The sequence below is a fragment of the Microcaecilia unicolor genome, chromosome 5, assembly GCF_901765095.1.
Source record: "Microcaecilia unicolor chromosome 5, aMicUni1.1, whole genome shotgun sequence".
Classification (NCBI taxonomy): domain Eukaryota; kingdom Metazoa; phylum Chordata; class Amphibia; order Gymnophiona; family Siphonopidae; genus Microcaecilia; species Microcaecilia unicolor.
In genome coordinates this window covers 168,146,295-168,167,956 of record NC_044035.1, presented here as the reverse complement: position 1 = coordinate 168,167,956, position 21,662 = coordinate 168,146,295, and the positions used below count along the sequence as shown (strand labels likewise).

General features: G+C 46.1%; 1 protein-coding gene across 2 annotated transcripts in view; it reads right to left on the bottom strand.

Moving 5' to 3' along the window:
* COQ9 (coenzyme Q9) overlaps window positions 1-21,662 on the bottom strand; it is a 95,878-nt gene that overhangs the window by 46,362 nt on the left and 27,854 nt on the right. For both annotated transcript variants that reach the window (XM_030203571.1, XM_030203572.1), the window contains exons 3-4: window positions 8,594-8,729; window positions 6,653-6,795 (exon numbers count right to left, since the gene is read on the bottom strand). In XM_030203571.1, the coding sequence (XP_030059431.1) occupies window positions 6,653-6,795; window positions 8,594-8,729 (279 nt within the window). The remainder of the gene's footprint in view (window positions 1-6,652; window positions 6,796-8,593; window positions 8,730-21,662) is intronic.

Here is a 21,662-nt window from a genome sequence, read left to right as displayed (position 1 = left end):
CACCACCCTGAGGACTGAAGCCCCAAAACTGGCTTCTGAGCACTCTGTACTGTTTGGCAAAGGTATACAACGTCAACCACGTCATCGTCTTGCAAATATCCACCAGAGACAGTAAGATACTCTGCACTCAGAATGTCATTGTACACCTCGTAGAATGAGCCCGCAAGGCCTGAGGAGCCTGCTTCTCCACAAGAAAATAAGCTGACATGATAGTCTCCTTCAGCAATCTAGCAATTATTGGCTTGAAAGCCATGAGGCCAAGCTTCTGTTTACCAAAGCACAAACAGCCTGTCCGATTTGAGTAACTCATTCATGACTTCCAGATATTTAATGAAGAATACGCATATCAAGAAGCTCAAGAAAGAATAATGATCCTCCTCTCTGCGAAAGGATGGAAGCTCCACTTTTGGAAGAAAGGAAGGAACCTGCACAGGGAGACCACTGTTTCCAAAAAGCGAGGAATGGGATTCCGACAAGAGACAGCCTAAACTCCAAAACTCTACGTGCCAGCACAACAGCCACCAAGAATGCTGTTTTTAGTGTAAAATCTTTAAATAAGGCATTCCGGAATGGCTCGAAAGGAGGCATTCCAGAATGGCTGAAAAGGAGGCTTCTGAAGAGCCCGAAGAACTAAATTAAGGTTCTACTCTGGACATGGGGTACAAAAGGGAGGCAGCAAGTGGCCCACTCCTCACTAGAATCAAATGATATCCAGGTGAGCAGAAAGATATCTTCTGCAGTGGGCCCCTGAAACAGGCCAAAGCCACAACATGAATGTTTAGAGAACCCAACACCAATCCTTTCTGAAGACCTGCCTGGAGAAACACTAGGATGTGTGTAATCTGAGAAGACCAACCCTCGAACGCCCTCCACATCCTTGCATATACCATGGATGTAAAGCATTCTAAGTCTGAAGGAAGGTAACAATGACTGAATCAGAATAACCTTTTTGGTCTCAACCAAGCACTTTCACTGGTCAAAACGTAAGATCAAAAGGGGCACGGATCCTCCATTAGCACCAGACCTTGCTTCAGTAGGCCGTGGACCTGCGGAAGATGGAGAGGACCCACATCCAACAGTCGATTCAGGTCTGTGTTCCATGGCCTCCGTAACACTCTGGAGCTATAAGAATTATTTGACCCTGGTGCAATATGATCCTTTTCAACACGTGGCTTACCATAGGCCAAGGAGGGAAGACATACAGTAGATGTGTCTCCGGCCAGGGCTGCAGAAAGGCATTGATTCCCTTTGACAGTTGAAGAACTTGGGCACTCTGGCACTCATTTTCATCGTCATAAAGTCCAGAACCCTATCAGTCCACTATTAGCTGAAACTCCTGGCTGGATACTTCCCATTCTCCTGTGTTCAAGGAGTAACTGCTGAGAAAGTCTGCCTCCAAATTCAAGGACCCCCACAATGTGAGCTGCCGACAAGCAGAAAAGATTTTCCTCCACAGAACTCATAAGGGAGGATACCTCCACCACCATCAGATGACTGCAGGTCCCGCTTTGCTTGTCAATATAAGCCACCACAGTCACATTGTCGGAGAAAATGCATACTGGGGACCCCACCAGAAAGGAAGCAAAGTCGAGTAAGGCATTCCACACTGCCCTGAGCTCCAAGCGATTCACTGAGACTCCTGTTCCATCCAGGTGCCCTGTGCCAGATGGAACTTGTAATGGGCTCCCCATCCATGATTTTCTGGCGTCCGTTGTCACCACTTTCCATCATGTTTATCAGAAAGGGAGCTCCAACGGTCAAATTCCTGGGCAACAACCACCAATGCATACTCTGTCTGGCAACCAGCATCCAAGGAAGATGAAGGTCATACTTCTGTGATACCGGAGACCAGCGGCTGAGAAGAGATTCCTGTAGTAGCTGCATATGAGCCCTTGCCCATGGCACCGCTTCCATCACCACCGTCACTGATGCTGCAGATTGGCGTCCCTGAAAGCTGGATTTCTGACTATATTGCTGTTGACCAGGCCAGTACTGTCTGCTGTCTTTTTTTTTTTTTTTTGTTAAATTTGTATCCCGCGCTTTCCCACTCATGGCAGGTTCAATGCGGCTTACATGGGGCAATGGAGGGTTAAGTGACTTGCCCAGAGTCACAAGGAGCTGCCTGTGCCTGAAGTCGAATCAAACTCAGTTCCTCAGTTCCCCAGGACCAAAGTCCACCACCCTAACCACTAGGCCACTCCTCCGCTTGAAATTGAGAGCCCCCTGAAGATGGATGACCAGAGTCTTTCAGCTTATCCTCTGGCAACTGCTGTGGCTTAGTTTCCCCCAGTTCTTTCCCCAAGTTACTGAGATAAGAACATAAGCATTGATATATTGGGACAAACCAAAGGTCCATCAAGCCTAGCACCCTGTTTCCAACACTGACTAATCCAGGTCACAAGTACCTGGCGAGATCCCGGAACGGTAAAACAGATTTTATGTTGCTTATCCTAGAATATGCAGTGGATTTTCCCAAGTAATCTTAATAATGGCTTATGGACTTTTTTTTTTTAGGAAATTATCCAAACCTTTTTTAAACCCTGCTAATCTAACAACTTTTACCATATTCTCTGGCAACAAATTCCAGAGTTTACTCATTGAGTGAAGAAATATTTCTACAACTCGTTTTAAAATTTACTACTTAGTAACTTCTTTGCGTGCCCCCTAGTCCTACTATTTTTGGAAAGAGTAAACAAGTGATTCACATCTATTTGTTCCACTCCAATCGCTTTTTTGTATTCCTCTATCATATCTTCCCTCAGCCATCTCCTCTCCAAGCTGAAGAGCCCTAGTGGTTTTAGCCTTTCCTCATAGGGAAGTAGTCCCATCCCCTTTATCATTTTCGTTGCCCTTCTCTAATTCCACTCTTTTTTGAGATGCGGTGAGCAGAACTGCACACAGTATTCAAGGTGTGGTCGTACCATGGAGTGATACAAAGGCATTATAACATTCTCGGTTTTGTTTTCCATTCCTTTCCTAATAATTCCTAACATTTTATTTGCTTGCTTAGCTGCCGCTGCACATTGAGTAGAGGGCTTCAATGGTTTCAAGGTATTATCAATGATGACACCTAGATCCTTTTCCTGGGCTGTGGCTCCTAATGTGGAACCTTGCATCACATAACTATGGTTCCTCTTTCCCACGTGCATCACTTTGCACTTGCTCACATTAAAAGTCATCTACTATCTGGATATCCAGTCTCTTAAGGTCCTCTTGCAATTCTTCACAATCCTCTTGTGATTTAACAACTCTGAATAACTTTGTATCGTCAGCAAATTTAATTACCTCACTAGTTACTCCCATCTCTAGTTCATGTATAAATATATTGAAAAGCAATGGTCCCAGCACAGACCCCTGAGGAACCCCACCATCTACCCTTCTCCATTGAGAATACGGACCATTTAACCCTACTCTCTGTTTTCTATCTTTTAACCAGTTTTTAATCCACAATAGTACACTACCTCTCATCCCATGACTCTCCCTCTTATCCCATGACTCTCCAATTTCCTCTAGAGTCTCTCATGAGGTACTTTGCCAAAAGCCTTTTGAAAATTCAGATACACAATATTGACCAGCTCACCTTTATCCACATACTTATTCACCCCTTCAAAGAAATGTAGTAGATTGGTGAGGCAAGACTTCCCTTGAGTAAATCCATGCTGGCTTTGCCTCAATCTATTCTTATGTATATACTCTGTAATATTGTTCTTTATAATAGTCTCTACCATTTTGTCTGGCACCAACATCAGGCTCACCAGTCTATAATTTCCCGGATCACCTCTGAAACCCTTTTAAAAAATTGGAATTACATTGGCCACCCTCCAATCTTCCGGTACTGTGCTTGAGTTTAAAGATAAATTACATATTACAAACAATAGATCTGCAAGTTCATTTTTCAATTCTATCAGTACGCTATGTGAGGAACCCCTGAGGGTCAGGGAAGAAGGGATCCGGGAGAGGAGCAAGATGGGTAGGTTTCATACCCGGGATTCCAACTACAAGTCCCAGGATCCTAGGGGCTGGGAAGCCACGCCCCCACGGAGGCATAAGTTTCCCAAGAGCCGGAGAAGGGAGGAGGACTACAGTTCCCAAGAACCCCTGCAAAGCCCTGGGGGCAAGCAAAGGGAGCCGCAAGGGAACTACAAGTTCTAGGATCCCGAGGGAGAGGAGGGGGATTGGCTGAGGAGGAATAATCAGGAGGGAGAGGACCAGCTGGGGACCATAAAGGGAGAGGAGCCCATGGAATGGGAGGGGGAGAAAGAGGATAGAGAGGAGATCCAAGCACAAGATGACTGGGGAAGTGAGCCCATGGAGATTGCTGCTCTAGCTCAGGTACAAGGGAAGAAGTTGAAAGGTTTCATAACAAACCTTCTTCAAGGCTGGGGAAAGCTTGGAGGAAACGTTAAGCAGCTGTTCCACTCAAGGGGGAGAGAGGTGCCGTGCTGTAAAGCAGTGAATGTATTCAGCTGTGGCCAGAAGTCAGACCCGGCTGGAGAAACAGGTAGTGACTTGAACTGTGTCCAGGAACCTGGCCATGCTGGGAGGCAGTGAGTGATTTAAGCTGTGTCCAGAAGTTAGGCCATGCTGGGGAAGCAGTGAGTGATTTAAACTGTGTCCAGAAGTCATGCCATGCTAGGAAGCAGTGAGTAATTTAAACTGTGTCCAGAAGTGGTGCCATGCTGGGGAAACAATGAGTAATTTAAACTGTGTCCAGAAGTGGTGCCATGCTGGGGAAACAATGAGTGACTTGAACTGTGTTCAGAACACTGCTATGCTGGTGAAACAGTGAGTGATTTAAAACTGTGTCCAGGAATCAGGCCATGCTGGGGAAGCAGTGAATGATTTAAACTGTATCCAGAAACTGTGGCTGGCGGGGGCGGGGGGGGAACAAGGGGTGATATGTGCTGTAACCAAGGACTGTGTCTGGAAGAGGAAATGTCTTGGCCTTACTGAGGGAATAAAGCGGTTTTAAGCATATTTTTGGAGTCTGCTTCTGGGAGTGCTGTGTCCAGGGAAGGGCCCTTCCAGGGTCAGCAGAGTTCTTACCTGCAGGAAGGCCTGAAGGTGGTGGCCTGCTGACAGCTGGGATGTATACCCTTTGGTCCAGGTGATTTGCTACTCTTAATTGGATTATATGCAGCCCTTAATAACTATTCCCCCACGCAATATAACCTTTGGTTCTAGGGACTACCTTAGACTTCATCTTCCAGATTGCAAGAGAGTGCGTTATAAGTCAATTCACTCTGCTGACTTTAGACACCAGGGTACTAAGTGGTGGAATTCACTGCCAATGGCAATCAAGGGTCAGCCTGATTACTTTGTATTTTGCAAAAGACTGAAAACTCTCCTCTTTGAGAGGTTTCTATCCATTGATGGAGTATCTTAGAGTGCAAATGGCCATCAATGGTCTATATTTGATACTTTGTTTATGGCTTTGTAAACCTTGTCTGTTGTTTATTTACTGTTAGCCACACTGAACTTGAGTATGGTCGGGATAATGTGGTGTATAAATGTCAAAATAAATAAATAAATAAATAAATAAATAAATATTTAGACTCAAGCCATCCACAAAGGTCAATTGATCAACTGGACCAAGAGCAAAACACTCAGAACCAGAGGCTGAAAAGTGTGTCCATCCACCTGAAAGAGATATGGACAGAACTACCCACAGCTTCTGGAATACACAGTAACATAGTAACATAGTAGATGACGGCAGAAAAAGACCTGCACGGTCCATCTAGTCTGCCCACGATAAACTCATATGTGTATACCTTACCTTGATTTGTACCTGTCTTTTTCAGGGCACAGACCGTATAAGTCTGTCCAGCAGTATTTCCCGCCTCCCAACCACCAGTCCCGCCTCCCATCACCGGCTCTGGCACAGACCCCGTATAAGTCTGCCCTCCCCTATCCTAGCCTCTCAACCACCAACCCCTCTTCCCCCCGATAGTGGGGATCTATGTAACAGAAATATAGTTTAAATATATAAAAGTGTTATTGAATATTATTCAATAAATCAAGCTCTCGAATATCTTAAAACTCTCTCAAAAATCTATAAAATATAATTTAAAAAATGTGAAAAATGTGTAATGTGCTCAGTAAAAATGATACCTTCATAGATCAGCGTGAGGTTATTTCAGACCCATCACAGCACACTATTAAAACCACATGAGAACAACAAAGCAGATAAGAACCACACTATATAAATCTTCTTACAAATGGTCACTCAATAGAAAAACTTTAAAGTAACTTATTTTACCATTGTTTTTGAAGTTCAATGGTAATGATGATAGAGTAGTGCCACCTTGATCTAAATTTCTTCTCACACTACATATTAAGTTATTCCCCAACATAGATCTGGGTTTTACCTGTGGGCTTATTCAGGGGGAAACTAAAATAATATTTCTGGAAGAGCACTCCTCTGAACTCCCATGAAATGGGTCTTAACTCCCTCCTGTGGAGATATGGTAGATTTATTGTCTTACACATGATTTCACTGAGATTCATACACACTAGCATCTGTTACATTGGACATCTTCATAAAAGAGCATAGTATCTATACATATATATAATCCTTCCCACACTAGGTAATTTGTGTTCTTGTGTATCAAGTACAAAGGACAAGTATCTATGTGCGATACAAGATACTCACTCGGCTTGGCCTAACTGCACTAGCTTGTGTTCTTCCTCCAGGAGTTTATTGAGCTGGGTGTTACACTGAGACACGAAGTGGAAGACCAGGTCACTCCCATCATTCTCAAACATTCCCGTAGCTGCAGCAGACAGGTCGAGAGACTAAAATGACAAATATAAATGAGAACCGTCTCCTTCACAGCTGAATGGAAAAGTAATAAAAAGGGGCCTAGAGCTACATAAAAAAAATACAGCAAGGGTGCCCAAGCTATGTCTAGCTGAGCACTGCTCTCCAATACACAGTATTTTCTCTACTTCCTCATCCTAGAGAGGAAAAGGAGCCCCTCCTGCATGGGTGTGCCCAACTGAATCAGAAAATAGGTGGGAGACACAAGATAGGGAAGAGAGGCTTGATCACAAGCAACCCGATATTCAGTGCTATTTAACCAGATAGGAACAGCTCCTAGCTGTTAAATAGCACTTAACCGGCTATTCGCAAATATTCCGCAGTATAGCTGGTTATCTCCTGCTGAATATTCGCAGTCAGCACTTAGTGGATAACTGGCTATATCATGCAATATAACTGGCTATCTGCTAATATTCAGTGCATCGCCGGCTAAGTTTGGCGGCCAAACTGGCCAGCCGAAATAGCAGGCCTATCTTTGGCCGGTTTCAACTTAACCAGCCAGCCAGTACTGAACATTGACTTGGCCATCTAAGTTGGAACTGGCCAAAAATAAACCAGATATTCAATGCTGGTCAAGGAGATGGCCTGGCATTGAATATCCGGGCTCAGCACCAACCACAGGAGGCAGCCCAGCTAACTTTTGCGGACTGAATAACGGCCCCAAGATGTTTAAGAGAACCAGGCATTGTTGGTGGTGGGAAGCAAGAAATTCAAGTCAGAGCCACCACAAAAAAAAAAACAAAAAAAACAACATAAGCTTAGGGAAAAGGAATGGGGATGGGATTTGATATACTGCCTTTCTGTGGTTACAATTAAAGTGGTTTATATAATATATACAGGCACTTATTCTGTACCTGGGGCAATGAAGGGTTAAGTGACTTGCCCTGAATCACAAGGAGCTGCAGAGGGAATCAAACTCAGTTGCCCTGGTTCTCAGGCCATCTCAGTAAAGCAATCATTAGAATTCTCTGCTCCTACCCTCTCCCAGCAGATCACCAGGGATTATCCCTGGGTAAATCTCAAAAGGGTGCTTGGGTTGGTGTGAGGAGCAGCATCAGGTAACATATGGGTTGGGATGGATCGATTGGGAAGGTGTGTCACAGGTGCAGCTTTTTATTTATTGGTCTGGCACTGTGTTACATGCTATGCCAGGTTGCATGGGTGTTCTGTGGTGCCTGTGCAGAAAATGTGGTAAATGCATGGCAGATGCCGAGCATGCCCCCTGCACTTACCATTTTTGCTCCTATCATGCAGAAGTGCAAACACATTTTAGTCAACATGCCTGATGTACTGGATTACTATACATCTGCTAAAATCTCCAATTTAAAGTCCAAATAAAATCACTTCAGTGAATTTCAACCAAATCTCTAGTGGTCATTTGATCCATCCAAAATGTAATCCTCTTAATTCAACAGAATTAATATCTGCTCAAGAATTGCTGAAGGTTAGGTGCAAGGTGCACTTGTATGATTATGTGTGGATTGAGGCTGGAAATGTACATCAGGAATAAAGTATGATGATAGAGAAGTATGGGACAAGGTCTAGAAACAGCAGATGTTCTGCAAGCAGAACTATGCAAGGGATCAGTGACTCCAACCCTGGATTAGAAAAAAAAATGCTGACTGTCAGTACTGAGCTGCTTCATCACATATATATGTGAGCTCCAAGTTTCAGCACTAGAACTGTAAAGCATGCAACAAACTGCAGAGGAGTTCTATGTGCATCCATCTCTCTTTCTCTGTCTCCGCTTTCCATTACTCCATTTCCCCTTACCTTGGCTCCTTCTGCAATTGCCTCAGGAGTCCAGCCATATTCCCGCACAAACTCCAGTGATGCTGTCAGGATACGCTGTTGCAGTTGCTCTTCACTCTCATATCCCTCTGATTCGTATCCACCTTGTCCTGTGTAACTGAAAACGGACACAGTATAAGGAACCTGATAATACACAGAATGATGTTTGTCTAGTCAGAATTGCTATGTTCTTTTAGCAGTACAGTGCAGGCAAAACCTGGAAATCTTACAATCTGATTGGCTAACAGGGCAAGTAATTTTGTTAGTTTATGCAGTCCAAACACTGCTTATTTGCACATTTAATAAGAAAACAGTCACTCTCATTCAACACAATTGTCAACAGCTTTATTTTCCCTACAGTAAATTCTGATCCAATGTTTTCTGTCCATGCTGTTACCATAATAAGATGCTCACGGCAGCCCTTCATTAGCTGAACAGTAAGGCCTGACACCGACAGGGAACATGCTGCAACACACTGACCACCTTGGAAAGTGAGATGTATATGCAAAGATAAGAAGATTCAACTGCTGTGACCCTGTCCTGCTGGTAAACCTTCAAGCAAACAAAGAAACCAACCACAAAACTGAAAACATGAGTTCAAAGATATTTCTGCCATTAAAGACAATTATAAAAATAAGAAAGAAAATTAAGTAATATGAATATATTGTTTGGACATATTCCTTCCTATTTTTATAATTTGTTTTTAACGGTAGAAATATATTTGAATTCACATAAACACATCTTCAGTTTTGTGTTTATTTTCTTTAATTTTTCAGTGTGAGGGCTTGACAGAATACTTTATTATTTATTGAGATTTTTTTTTTCATTTTCCAGATGGCCTGGTTGTAACCCCAGATGGCCTACTAACAATGATGTACAAAAAGTGGGAGTACGACCAAGGAAACCAGACACTGGAAGACGTACTTAAATAAAAATTTATTAAAGATTTGAAGACTCAACACGTCGTGTTTCGGCCGTCAGGCCTGCATCAGGAGTCTACTAACAATGTACACATTGACAGATTTTGGCCAGAGTTCCGAGTAGGCATGCTACCTCACTACTCCAATGTTGATTTGGTTCCCAGTTACAGTGAGAGCTAAATTTGTTAACCTTGTATTATTGGATCCCAAAGGGCAAGGGGGGTTACCCCATTTGGTGCATAGCTTAGTGCAGTACAAATCCAACCATGCATGTAAAGCAGATCATTACTATGTAAATTTTGTAAAGCAGATTCACTTTTAGATTAGAGAAGGGGAGAGCACATGCTCTTAAGATGGAGTGTCTGCCATGAGGCAAGAAAGCAGCATCCACAAGTAGAGAATGACACGGGGCAAAATTCGCCCCTGACCCATCCCAATCCCTGCAAGCCCTGCCTTCATCTCCAACCCGTCCCCAAGGCTCTGTTCTCATCTGCAGAAGTCTTGAACACTTACGATTTTATATTTAAATCTTTTTATTAAAGTATACAAAGGAACAATATTCTGTGCAACTATTGTTTATAAATCACAAACAGAAAACAATAACAACGACAAGCAATTATTGCTCCTCCCCCACCCTTCCAACCCCAACAATATCTGGCTTCTATTACCTCAAAGAACCATAATCCACCATATTAAAATGTCCAGGGGTATAAAATACAACCAGTTCTGTATGCCCTAGTGGGGGAGACATATGTCCTATGAAACACTGTTATGATTTTTTTAATTTGTGGATGATTAATAAGTCATCAACAATCTCAGGATTCCGTCTTCCACAATAGAAAATGTCTTCTCAGAAGATATGCTGGTAGCAGGGATGTACAGGATTCTTCGTGCAAATTTTGCACGTCATGGCCAGCACTTTTGCTTGTTTTTCCAAAAAATGAAAACAACGTAGTCTGCATCACTCGAACATAAATAACTGTCCAATTCATTAACAGCCTTCAAAGTAGAGAATGACACGGGGGACAACGTTTGTCCCTGTAGGCTCTGTCCTGCTCCGTCCCCAAAGGCTCTGTCTCCTCCCCATCCCCATGTCATTATCTATCCATAAGGCCAGAGGGAAGAAAAGGAGACCAATAGGGTCCAAGCTTGAGGCCAGATTACAGTGAAGGACACTAAAGGCAGCCCTTGTTTGGAGGGAGCAGGTTACATGCATCTGCCAGAGAGTAGGCTGTACAGACAACTCAAGAAATGACAGTGGGAAGATCAAGGAGGTTTAATAAGACAGGAGACATCAGGAGCGTGCTTGGCCCATTCAGTTGGCTCAAGTCAATAAATCACTGGCAAGTGCTTATTAGACATAACGGACTGCCTATGCATGGTCCATCTGTAAAAAGTCTAAAGCTGATCCAGTTGTATGGGTAATGTCTTAAAAGGTGGAGGATAACGGATTTTATTTTATTTTTTTATTTATTTGGCATTTATATCCTACAGTATCCCAAGCAAACTCAGGTTCAATATGGCTTGAAAATACAGTGACACAGAATAATAGAATTCAGTATCATAGGAGCAAGAAGTAGAACATTTAACAAGGTTCAGTGGAGTGGAGGGCCGGAAGCTGTGCTCGTTCCAAACAGGAACCCGCGGTGTGCTGACAGGAAGTGGCAGAGGAGAGGCGGAAGAACACGGGCCTCGGCTTGGCCTGTACTCCTGCCTAGCCTGACAAAGAGACTCGGCTGACGATAGGCTAGACGGCAGCAGTGGTGCCTGGCTCCGAGGGAGTTTTCCATCAGGGGTCACCATGGCATTTCTGAAGCTCCGGGATCAGGTGCTTCTAAGTGTGAAATGCCCCACTGGCTGTTGCTGGGAGTTATTCATTAAAGTGTCAGAGCTCCAGAAGCCAAGGTCAATGGAAATAAAATAATTAGGATGGACTCACTGCGGAGAGGAGTGGAGAGGAAGGCTCTGCTCCACTCTTAAATGCAGCTTCATAAATTGCCTAGACGACTGATTTGTGGTAGTCCCTTCCAGCATATGGTTATTTTGGATGTACCAAGATGGTGGCTGCTAGAGAAAACCATCTTCAGCCTTGTGACATCAGGCTGTTTCCTGTCTTATTAAACCTCCTCGGGGAAGATGAAAGGTTCAGGCTCGGCTAAGGAGGAGGAAAGGTGCCATGTAAAGGAATGTCCACTAGGAGTAAAATTACACACTAAGCAGGAGTGGCTACAACATGGGTTAGCAATGCATTATGTGAAATGTAGTCCCACACTACAGCAGAAGTAGCTACAGCATTTAACACACTTCAGCGATATAATAGAACAAACAAATACAAAGCATACACACACTGCTTTGGGGATAGAACATCTCTCACTGGATCTTTACGTTAGGAATTACAAACTGTCCATCTGCTTGGTAGCAGGTGTAAATCCTGTTGTTAGAACATCAATGTCAATGCTCCTTCTGACATTTTCTAGACATATCCTAATTCAGTCCAAAATACACCCAGATTGCGCCCCCTTGTCATTTGCATGCACATCCCAGCTTTGTAAAATAGGAACTTAAAACGTATGTGAGATAGACATTTAAGTACTGGTTTTGAACATCTCAAAAACAAACAGCGCTTCTAAAATGACCCCCATAGTCTATCACCATCTACTGCAGTGACTGTAGGCAGGCAAGTTAGATGTCTGTTATTTCGAAACATCACTTGGAACTCCCTTTGGAAGAAGATGTGTCCTGCCTGTTATTAACCATGGTAGTGTAAAATCTGGCTGCCTGGTCAATTGATTTTGCAATCTGCTAGGTCTTGATGGAGTGATGTAAACTGTCTGAGCCAAAAATTGGCCACTCCATCTGGGTCAAGGATATTTTTAACCTGTTTTCCAATTCTTCTGTTACTTCAAACCTTTCTATAAATGTTGATATTTTCCCAAATCCTCCTGTATGCAGGGTAGCCATTCTGCTTCTCGATTGTACTCTACAAGATCCTTGTATAAATTTATCCAAAGAGTTTCAGTTTCTGCTTTAGTTGGTGGTATTTTCACTGTCCTTATGCTCTTTCCCAGTTCTCTGTAGAACTATTTTCAGTTGTCTCTAAACATTCTCTTCTGTTTTCTTCATATCTCCAGTTTTTGCCCTTCAGCTGCTACTTTTAATTGTATTTAATTCTGTGATATCAATAGATTCTCCCTTTATACAGATTATGACCATATTCATCCTACTTATCATAGTCTTTACTCTAGGTGTTACCAATTCAGCTTGGGTAATCCTTCCCCCTCCCCCAAGAACCCAGGATAGGTATCTATTTCCAAATAGGCTAGGCGCTCAGTCATTTATTCCTCCACTTCTAGGTCTCTCCATCTTTTCTTCTTCCTCTTCAGTTGGCATCTTAGCTTGTCTTTTATCTCACGCTTGCGCTTCTGAATTTCCTTTCACTATCTCATTGTTCTTTTTTAGTACTCCATTCTGAGCCTCTTCTCTCTCATCAACCTTTGTCCTAAAGTTCTTTTCCGGAATCCCTTCTTTCTCTAACTCTCTGCAGTGTAAGGGTGCCAATACAGAAGTCTCAAATAAACGGCTGCACTTTCCAAGTATGTACAAAAATTGTGGAATTGTGCTTATGTGGCAAGAGAAAAATGTCTGTATAGGACTTTTATGACAGTGAATCACAGCTTCAAACAACTTGGAAAGCGGACAAAGCAACTGAACAGTAGGGTGAACTAACCTCCAACTTTGTTTATGCAAGAATTCAAGAAACCATAATTGATGTAAGCCTTTCTAGGAAATATTTTTGCTAATAGCCTTATGCAGAGAACAGTTAATAGACTTTCAAGATTTGACATGACCCCACCATCAGTCTGATACATGAATTACTACTACTAATTCTCAGCTGCTACTAGACATATGCAGCACTGTACACCAAAGATGTAGAAGGCAGTCCTGCTTGACAGAGTTCCCAATCTATTCAAACAAACAGGAGAAATAAGGGACCAGAGAGCCTGAATAAATAAATCAAACAAACAATCATTCATTCCATACTTAATATACTGCTTTAACTGGCAAACAGGGCAAAGTGGTTTGCACTTCTAAAAATCACAAACAATGAAGAAAAGAAAAAGAACTAAAACGTGCGATAGGAAAGAACACATAACATTCGTAATAAGAACAAAAGAAATACACAAACACATATTTCCAGGATAAATGGAGTTTTTGCGGGAATGATTAAAACAAACATGGGTACTGAACAGGTAAACACAGGGTTTAAGAGTTAAAATCAGCTTCAAAAGGGTGAACTTTTAGCCTAGATTTGAACAGGGCCAGAAGGAGTAGCCTAATGGTTAGTGCAGCAGGCTTTGATCCTAGCAACCTGGGTTTGATTCCCACTGCAGCACCTTGTGACCTTAGGCAAGACACTTGACCCTCCATTGTCCCAGGTACAAAAACTTAAGATTGTGAGCCCTTTAGGGACAGAGAAAGTGCCTGCATATAATGTGTACAGCGCTGCGTACATCTAGTAGCACTAAAGAAATGATTAGCAATAGTAGCAGTAGACTTACTAACTCAGGAAGTGTATTCTACCCATATGGTGCAAGCAAGATAAAAGGAATGGAGTCTGAGAGATGGCTGTGGAGAAGAAGGGTACAGATAAGACTTACCAGATGAACAGAGTTCCTGGGGAGGGTTGTAGGAAACATACTAAGGAGCTGCACAATGAATGCACTTTTAAGTCAGTAAGAGGAATGAACTGTGCACGGAAACGGACAGGGAGACAATGAAGTGACTTGAAGAGAGGGGTTATACGAGTGTAGCGATACTGGTGGAAGATAAGTCATGCTGCAGAAGTTTTGAACAGATTGAAGGGGAGGCAGATGGTTTAGTGGGAGACCTTTAAGAAGCAATTAAGAATGAGGTGTATGCGTTTCCCCTCTTATAGGTCAACTCACTTCTTTTTGAACAAAGTTTTGTGAAAATCTACATAGGGCTTCTACCTAGCCCTACCAAGAACTTTTTAACACTGATATGTCATATAATGTATATTTTGTTTTGTATTTTGTGCTTGTTTGCTGTGCATTGTTTTTGCTACAAGATCACTTAAATTTTACCTCCTGATGTAGGCCCATGCCAATATTTGTTAGTACCACATTTTACTCCTTTGTTCACAATTTATATATATTTTATGTTATTTTTGTATTAAAATCATCAAACATATAAAATGCGAGTGACCGTACTCACCAGCAAATGCGCAGTAGAGACTTCCCTCTCTGTCCCGCCCCCGCGTCAATACGTGATGACGAGGGTGGGACAGAGAGGGAAACTGTGCGAAGGAGAGGGAGGGAACCGCTCCCCCCCGAGGTCGTCGCTACCAGTCCCCCCATCCAGAGTCGCCGCCGCCGCCCCCCCCTCCACCCGGCCCGGGCCCTCTCTTCGCTATTGAACTTACATCGCCGAAAACGCAGCAGGGCAGATCAGCTGAGCTCCCGTCGGCCTTCCTTCCCTGCCTGTGTCCCGCCCTCGCCGACGTTACGTCACACGAGGGCGGGACACAGGCAGAGAAGGAAGGCCAACGGCAGCTCAGCTGATCTGCCTTGCTGCGTTTTCGGTGATGTAAGTTCAATAGCGAAGAGAGGGCCTGGGCCGGGTGGAGGGGGGCGGGGGCGACTCTGGGGGGGGGGGGGGACCGGTAGCGGTGACCTCGGGGGGGGGAGGGGTGGCGGTGACCTCGGGAGGGAGGGGAGGGCAGGAGAAATGCTGGACATGGGAGGTATCAGAAGGAGGGGGGCCTTGGAGTTGGGAGGGAGGGAGGGAGGGAGGGAGGGACGGACAGAGGGGGGCCTTGGAGCTGGGAGGGAGGGACAGAGGGCCTTGCAGCTGGCAGGGAAGGAGGGGGGCCTCGGAGCTGGGAGGGAGGGACAAGGGGGCCTTCGAGCTGGCTGGGAGGGAGGGCTGGAGGGGGGCCCTTGGAGCTGGGACGGCATGGGGCCTTGGAACTGGGAGGGCAGGCAGGGGGCCTTGGAGCTGGGAGGGGGGGAGGGACGGAGGGGGGCCCTTGGAGCTGGGATGGGGGGAAGGAACGGTGGGGGGCCTTTGGAGCTGGGAGGGAATGGGGCCTTGGAACTGGGAGGGAGGGCAGGGGGCCTAGCAGCGGCGAGGTGGGGGGGAGGGTGCCCTGGAAAACCCCCATACCAATACTCGCCCGTTTTAACGGGCTTAACGGCTAGTCTTTTAATTAAGTGATGGTATGCGCTTTTTATAATCTTTTAAAAGTTACATAAATCTGAATACAAAAATAAAATAAAAACGATCTACACATTTTTCATTTTATCATCATTTTTTTTTTTTTAATCAAAATGTATTTTGCCACCACTTACTCTTTTTGGTTGGTTTATCTCATTTGCTCCCATTACTTTTTTTTTTTTTTTTTTTAGTTTAGTTTAGTTTTACATTTATTAAGGGCCCCTTTTACTAAACCACACTAGAAATTCCCAAGCAGCAAATGCGACGAAGCCCATTTGAAAGGGGTCCTAAGTTTTCAAAGTTAACAAAAAAAACCTCCCCCAAGAAATAATAATTGAAAAATAGATAAAATTTCATGCAGCAAATTAAGGGGCTCTTTTTTTATCAAGTGGTGGTAGGGCTACCACGCAAGTAGTGCACATAATAACAGCACTACGTGCCCGGCAGAAGTTTTGTTTTTGCATTGTTTCCTGCGCCAGAAAATAATTTTGTATTTTCTAGCATAGAGGGTGGGGGAGTAGGCGTGCCCAGCAGTAACAGTGCTGCCTGATTACCGCTGGGTTAGCGCTTGAGCCCTTATTGCCTATTAAATAGGAGATGGTAAGGGCTCATGCAGTAAATGGCCATCAATTTTTATATTGGTGTACAGCCATTAATGACCTCCATTTAAAAAATGGCTTTTCTCACAGCGGTAAAAAGTGGCCTGGCATGTGGAAATTCCACGTGCCCATACTACGTTTTCGGATCCTGTTCAAACGTCTTGTACTAACCTATAAATGTACTCACTCTGCTGCTCCCCAGTATCTCTCCACACTCGTCCATCCCTACACCCCTTCCCGTGCACTCTGCTCCATGGATAAATCCTTCTTATCTGTTCCCTTCTCCACTCCTGCCAGCTCCAGACTTCGCGCCTTCTGTCTCGCTGCACCCTAAGCCTGGAATAAACTTCCTGAGCCCCTACGTCTTGCCCCATCCTTGGCCACCTTTAAAACTAGACTGAAAGCCCACCTCTTTAACATTGCTTTTGACTCGTAACTACTTGTAACCACTCGCCTCCACCTACCCTCCTCTCTTCCTTCCCTCCTCTCTTCCTTCCCATTCACATTAATTGATTTGATTTGCATACTTTATTTTTTTGTCTATTAGATTGTAAGCTCTTTGAGCAGGGACTGTCTTTCTTTTATGTTTGTGCAGCACTGCGTACGCCTTGTAGTGCTATAGAAATGCTAAATAGTAGTAGCAGTAGTACTACCACAGGCCACTTTTTACCGCAGCTTGGTAAAAGGGCCCCTAAATATTACAACCAAACCACAGTACAGGAAGAAATGCATAATCCCATGCTGAGCCAGTAAAATCAATACAGACAGAGAGGGCACTACAGTATACAAGCAGACAAGTCCAAAGAAAAAAGCAACACTGGGCCTTCAGAACTAGGACAACAGGAGTACTTTATTGATCAATGACCCGACACGGGCCGTGTTTCGGCGCTAACAAAGGCGCCTGCTTCAGGGGTCGATATGTTGACGCAATAGCGTGCAGATGACAAGGTAAAATTATGTATCATACCTGATAATTTTCTTTCCATTAATCATAGCTGATCAATCCATAGACTGGTGGGTTGTGTCCATCTACCAGCAGGTGGAGATAGAGAGCAAACTTTTGCCTCCCTATATGTGGTCATGTGCTGCCGGAAACTCCTCAGTATGTCGATATCAAAGCTCCATCCGCAGGACTCAGCACTTAGAGAATTACACCCACAAAGGGACACTCTGCCCAGCTCACCACCGCCGAAACGGGGGAGGGGAATTAACCCAGCTCATCCCCACACAAGTGGGGGAGGGGAATCCGTCCAGCTCATCCCCGCGGAGCGGGGGAGGGACACCACCCCGCCGATGCGGGGGGATCTGGCTTATCCTGCAACCGCAACCGCGGGAGGAGCTGACTGACCCTAACACCGCCGAAGCGGGAGGGGTACAAAGCTGCCCTACAGCCGCACGAAGCGGGAGGGAGTGCCGGCAGAATTTAAGTCTCAATCCAGCCCCGTAAAACGGAGGGGAGAGGAATGCAGCAGCTCACTGTAACACAAACTCGTCTCAACTCTTGAAGAATCCAAGTGAAAAAACTTGAACACGAAGTCCTCCTGAAGTAACTGAAGACTAAACTTGAACCTAAAATTCAACCAGAATATAAACAGTACAGATATCTGGGAGGGGCTATGGATTGATCAGCTATGATTAATGGAAAGAAAATTATCAGGTATGATACATAATTTTACCTTCCATATCATCAAGCTGATCAATCCATAGACTGGTGGGATGTACCGAAGCAGTACTCACCCAGGGCGGGACATTGAAATCCCTGACCGCAACACTGAAGCTCCAAACCGGGCCTCCGCCCGAGCAGCCACAGTCAAGCGGTAATGCCTGGAGAAGGTATGAGCCGATGCCCAAGTTGCCGCCTTGCATATCTCTTCCAAGGAGACGGACCCGGCCTCTGCCATTGAGGCCGCCAGAGCTCTAGTGGAGTGAGCCTTCAGCTGGATAGGCGGCACCTTCCCCGCGGCCACATAAGCCGCTGCAATGGCTTCCTTGACCCATCTTGCCACTGTAGGATTAGAAGCCTGCAGACCCTTACGAGGACCTGTAAACAGGACAAACAGATGATCCGATTTCCGGAAATCATTGGTCACTTCCAAGTATCTGATGATGACTCGTCTCACATCCAGAAATTTGAGAGCAGAGTATTCCTCTGGGTAGTCCTCCCTACGAAAGGAAGGGAGACAGAGCTGCTGATTCACATGGAAGCGAGAAACAATCTTGGGCAGGAAGGAAGGCACTGTGCGAATAGTCACTCCTGCCTCAGTGAACTGCAGAAAAGGCTCTCGACATGAGAGTGCCTGGAGCTCGGAAACTCTTCTGGCTGAAGTGATAGCCACCAAAAAGACTGCTTTCAACGTCAGGTCTTTCAGAGATGCCCTCGACAAGGGTTCAAAAGGCGGCTTCTGCAATGCTCTTAGCACCAGGTTGAGATTCCACGCAGGCACCACTGAGTGCAGAGGAGGGCGCAGGTGATTAACTCCCTTGAGAAAGCGCACCACATCTGGCTGCGAAGCCAGGGAAGCACCCTTCAGGCAGCCCCTGAAGCAAGCCAGAGCCGCTACCTGGACTTTAAGGGAACTGAGCGACAGGCCTTTCTCCAGACCTTCTTGCAGGAACGCCAACACTGAAGAAATTGGAGCAGTGAAGGGAGAAAGTGAGCCTGCTTCACACCACGCTGCAAAGATACGCCAAACCCTGGCGTAAGCAGTAGAAGTAGAGCGCTTCCTCGCTCTCAGCATAGTGGCGATGACCTTGTCTGAGAAGCCCTTCTTTCTCAGACGCTGCCGCTCAATAGCCAGGCCGTAAGACCAAAGGGGGAGGGATCCTCCATCACCACGGGACCCTGATGTAACAGGCCCTGCTCCACTGGCAGCCGCAGAGGATCGTCGACTGAGAGCCTGATCAAGTCCGCATACCAGGGACGTCTGGGCCAATCCGGACCCCCCAGGATTACCCGGCCTGGATGCTTTGCCACCCGGTCTAGCACTCTGCCCAACATGGGCCAGGGCGGGAACACATAGAGGAGCTCTTGTGTCGGCCACTGTTGGAGAAGAGCATCTACTCCCAGGGATCGAGGGTCCCGTCCTCTGCTGAAAAAGCGCGGCACTTGGCAATTGGCCGATGACGCCATCAGATCTAGGCTCGGCTGGCCCCAGCGCTTCGTGATGTCCAAGAACGCCTGAGCAGATAGCTGCCACTCTCCGGGCTCCAAGGTATGGCGACTGAGAAAGTCCGCCTTGACATTCATGACTCCGGCAATGTGAGCCGCTGACAGCTGTTCCAGGTTCGCTTCCTCCCACTGGCATAGATTCATAGCCTCCTTGGCTAGAGGGGCGCTCTTGGTACCTCCCTGGCGGTTGACATAGGCCACAGCCGTGGCATTGTCCGACAGGACCCGTACTGGCTTCAACGCCAGTACCGGGATGAACTTCAAAAGCGCCAACCGAATGGCTCTGAGTTCCAGGAGGTTGATAGACCACTTTGCCTCTGCAGGAGACCAGAGCCCCTGCGCTGTCCTTCCCAAGCAGTGGGCTCCCCAGCCCGACAAAGAGGCGTCCGTCGTGACAACAATCCACTCCGGGGTCACCAGAGGCAATGAGGAGGCCAGATGGGAATATGCAAGTACGCTTCCTTGATGTCCAAGGATGCCAGGTACTCCCCTGCCTTCACTGCCGCTATAACAGAGCGGAGAGTCTCCATGCGAAAGTGCCGAACTTTCAAGGCCCGATTGACCCCTTTGAGGTCGAGGATAGGCTGTACAGAACCTCCTTTCTTTGGTACCACAAAGTAAATGGAGTAACGCCCCTTGCCAAGCTGACTTTCTGGCACCGGAACGACCGCACCCAGGCGGATCAGATTGTCCAAGGTCTGCTGCACTGCCACAGCTTTGACCGGAGACTTGCAGGGAGAGAGTACAAACCCGTCTTTTAAGGGTCGGCAGAACTCTAGCTTGTAGCCGTCTCTGATGACCCAAGCGTCTGAAGTTATTGTGGTCCACTCGCCCAGAAACGAGGACAGCCGTCCTCCAATCTGCACTGGGGCGTGGACCAAGGCCCCGTCATTGGGTACGAGACCCTGGGGGAGGACCGGAGGGAGCAACTCCGGGACGGCGGTCTCTGCGAAAGGAATGCTGCTTGGGGGAGAAGTTCCTCTTGAAGGAAGAGGGGGCAGAGGAGCCTGACCTGCCCGGGCGGTACCGACGGGCTTCCTGAAACCGTCCTCTGGAGGTACCGGGGCGAGTACTAGCCCGAGCCCTGACCTCTGGTAACTTCCTGCCCTTAGACGTGCCGAGATCGGTCACGATTTTGTCCAGCTCGACCCCAAAGAGCAGCTTGCCTTTAAAAGGCAATCTAGCCAGGCGGGATTTAGAGGCGTGGTCAGCAGATCAATGCTTCAGCCAAAGCCACCGCCGCGCAGAGATTGTCTGAGCCATGCCTTTAGCTGAGGCCCTCAAGACATCATACAGCAAGTCTGCCAAATAGGCTAAGCCCGATTCCAGGACCGGCCAATCAGCCCTCAAGGAATGATCCGAGGGGGAAGCCCGCTGCACCATAGTCAGGCACGCCCTGGCCACATAGGAGCCGCAAACTGAGGCCTGCAAACTTAAAGCAGCCGCCTCAAAGGACGTCCTTAAGGCCGCCTCCAATCTTCTGTCTTGGGCGTCCTTTAGGGCCGTGCCACCTTCCACCGGCAACGCCCAGTGAGTAGCTGTAATAAACGTTTAAATAAACGTCAAAATAAACGCCTTTAAGGACGTCCAAAATTTTTTTTTTTTTTTTAACGGAGCCAGCGGGAGGGGGGAGAAAAGGAGGGACCTGGCGCCACCAGGTTTGCACTTGCTCAAGAAGAGCCCTCAACCCCAGGCACTCAACAAAACCTAAAAATTAGGCTTGGAGGCCTAGCCAGAGCTGCTGCTGTGTGTGACCACCACCTGCTGAGATAGAGAACATACTGGGGAGTTTCCGGCAGCACATGACCACATATAGGGAGGCAAAAGTTTGCTCTCTATCTCCACCTGCTGGTAGATGGACACAACCCACCAGTCTATGGATTGATCAGCTTGATGATATGGAAGGCACGATTGCCTTTCAGTGGGGAATGGGAGCAAACGACGTCACTGACTGCAGAGAACTGTAAATCTACAACCTGAGCATCCACAACTCGGAGCAGAAGCCTCTGCTCCGAGTTGTGGATGCTCAGGTTGTAGATTTACAGTTCTCTGCAGTCAGTGACGTCGTTTGCTCCCATTCCCCACTGAAAGGCAATCGTGCCTTGTCATCTGCACGCTATTGCGTC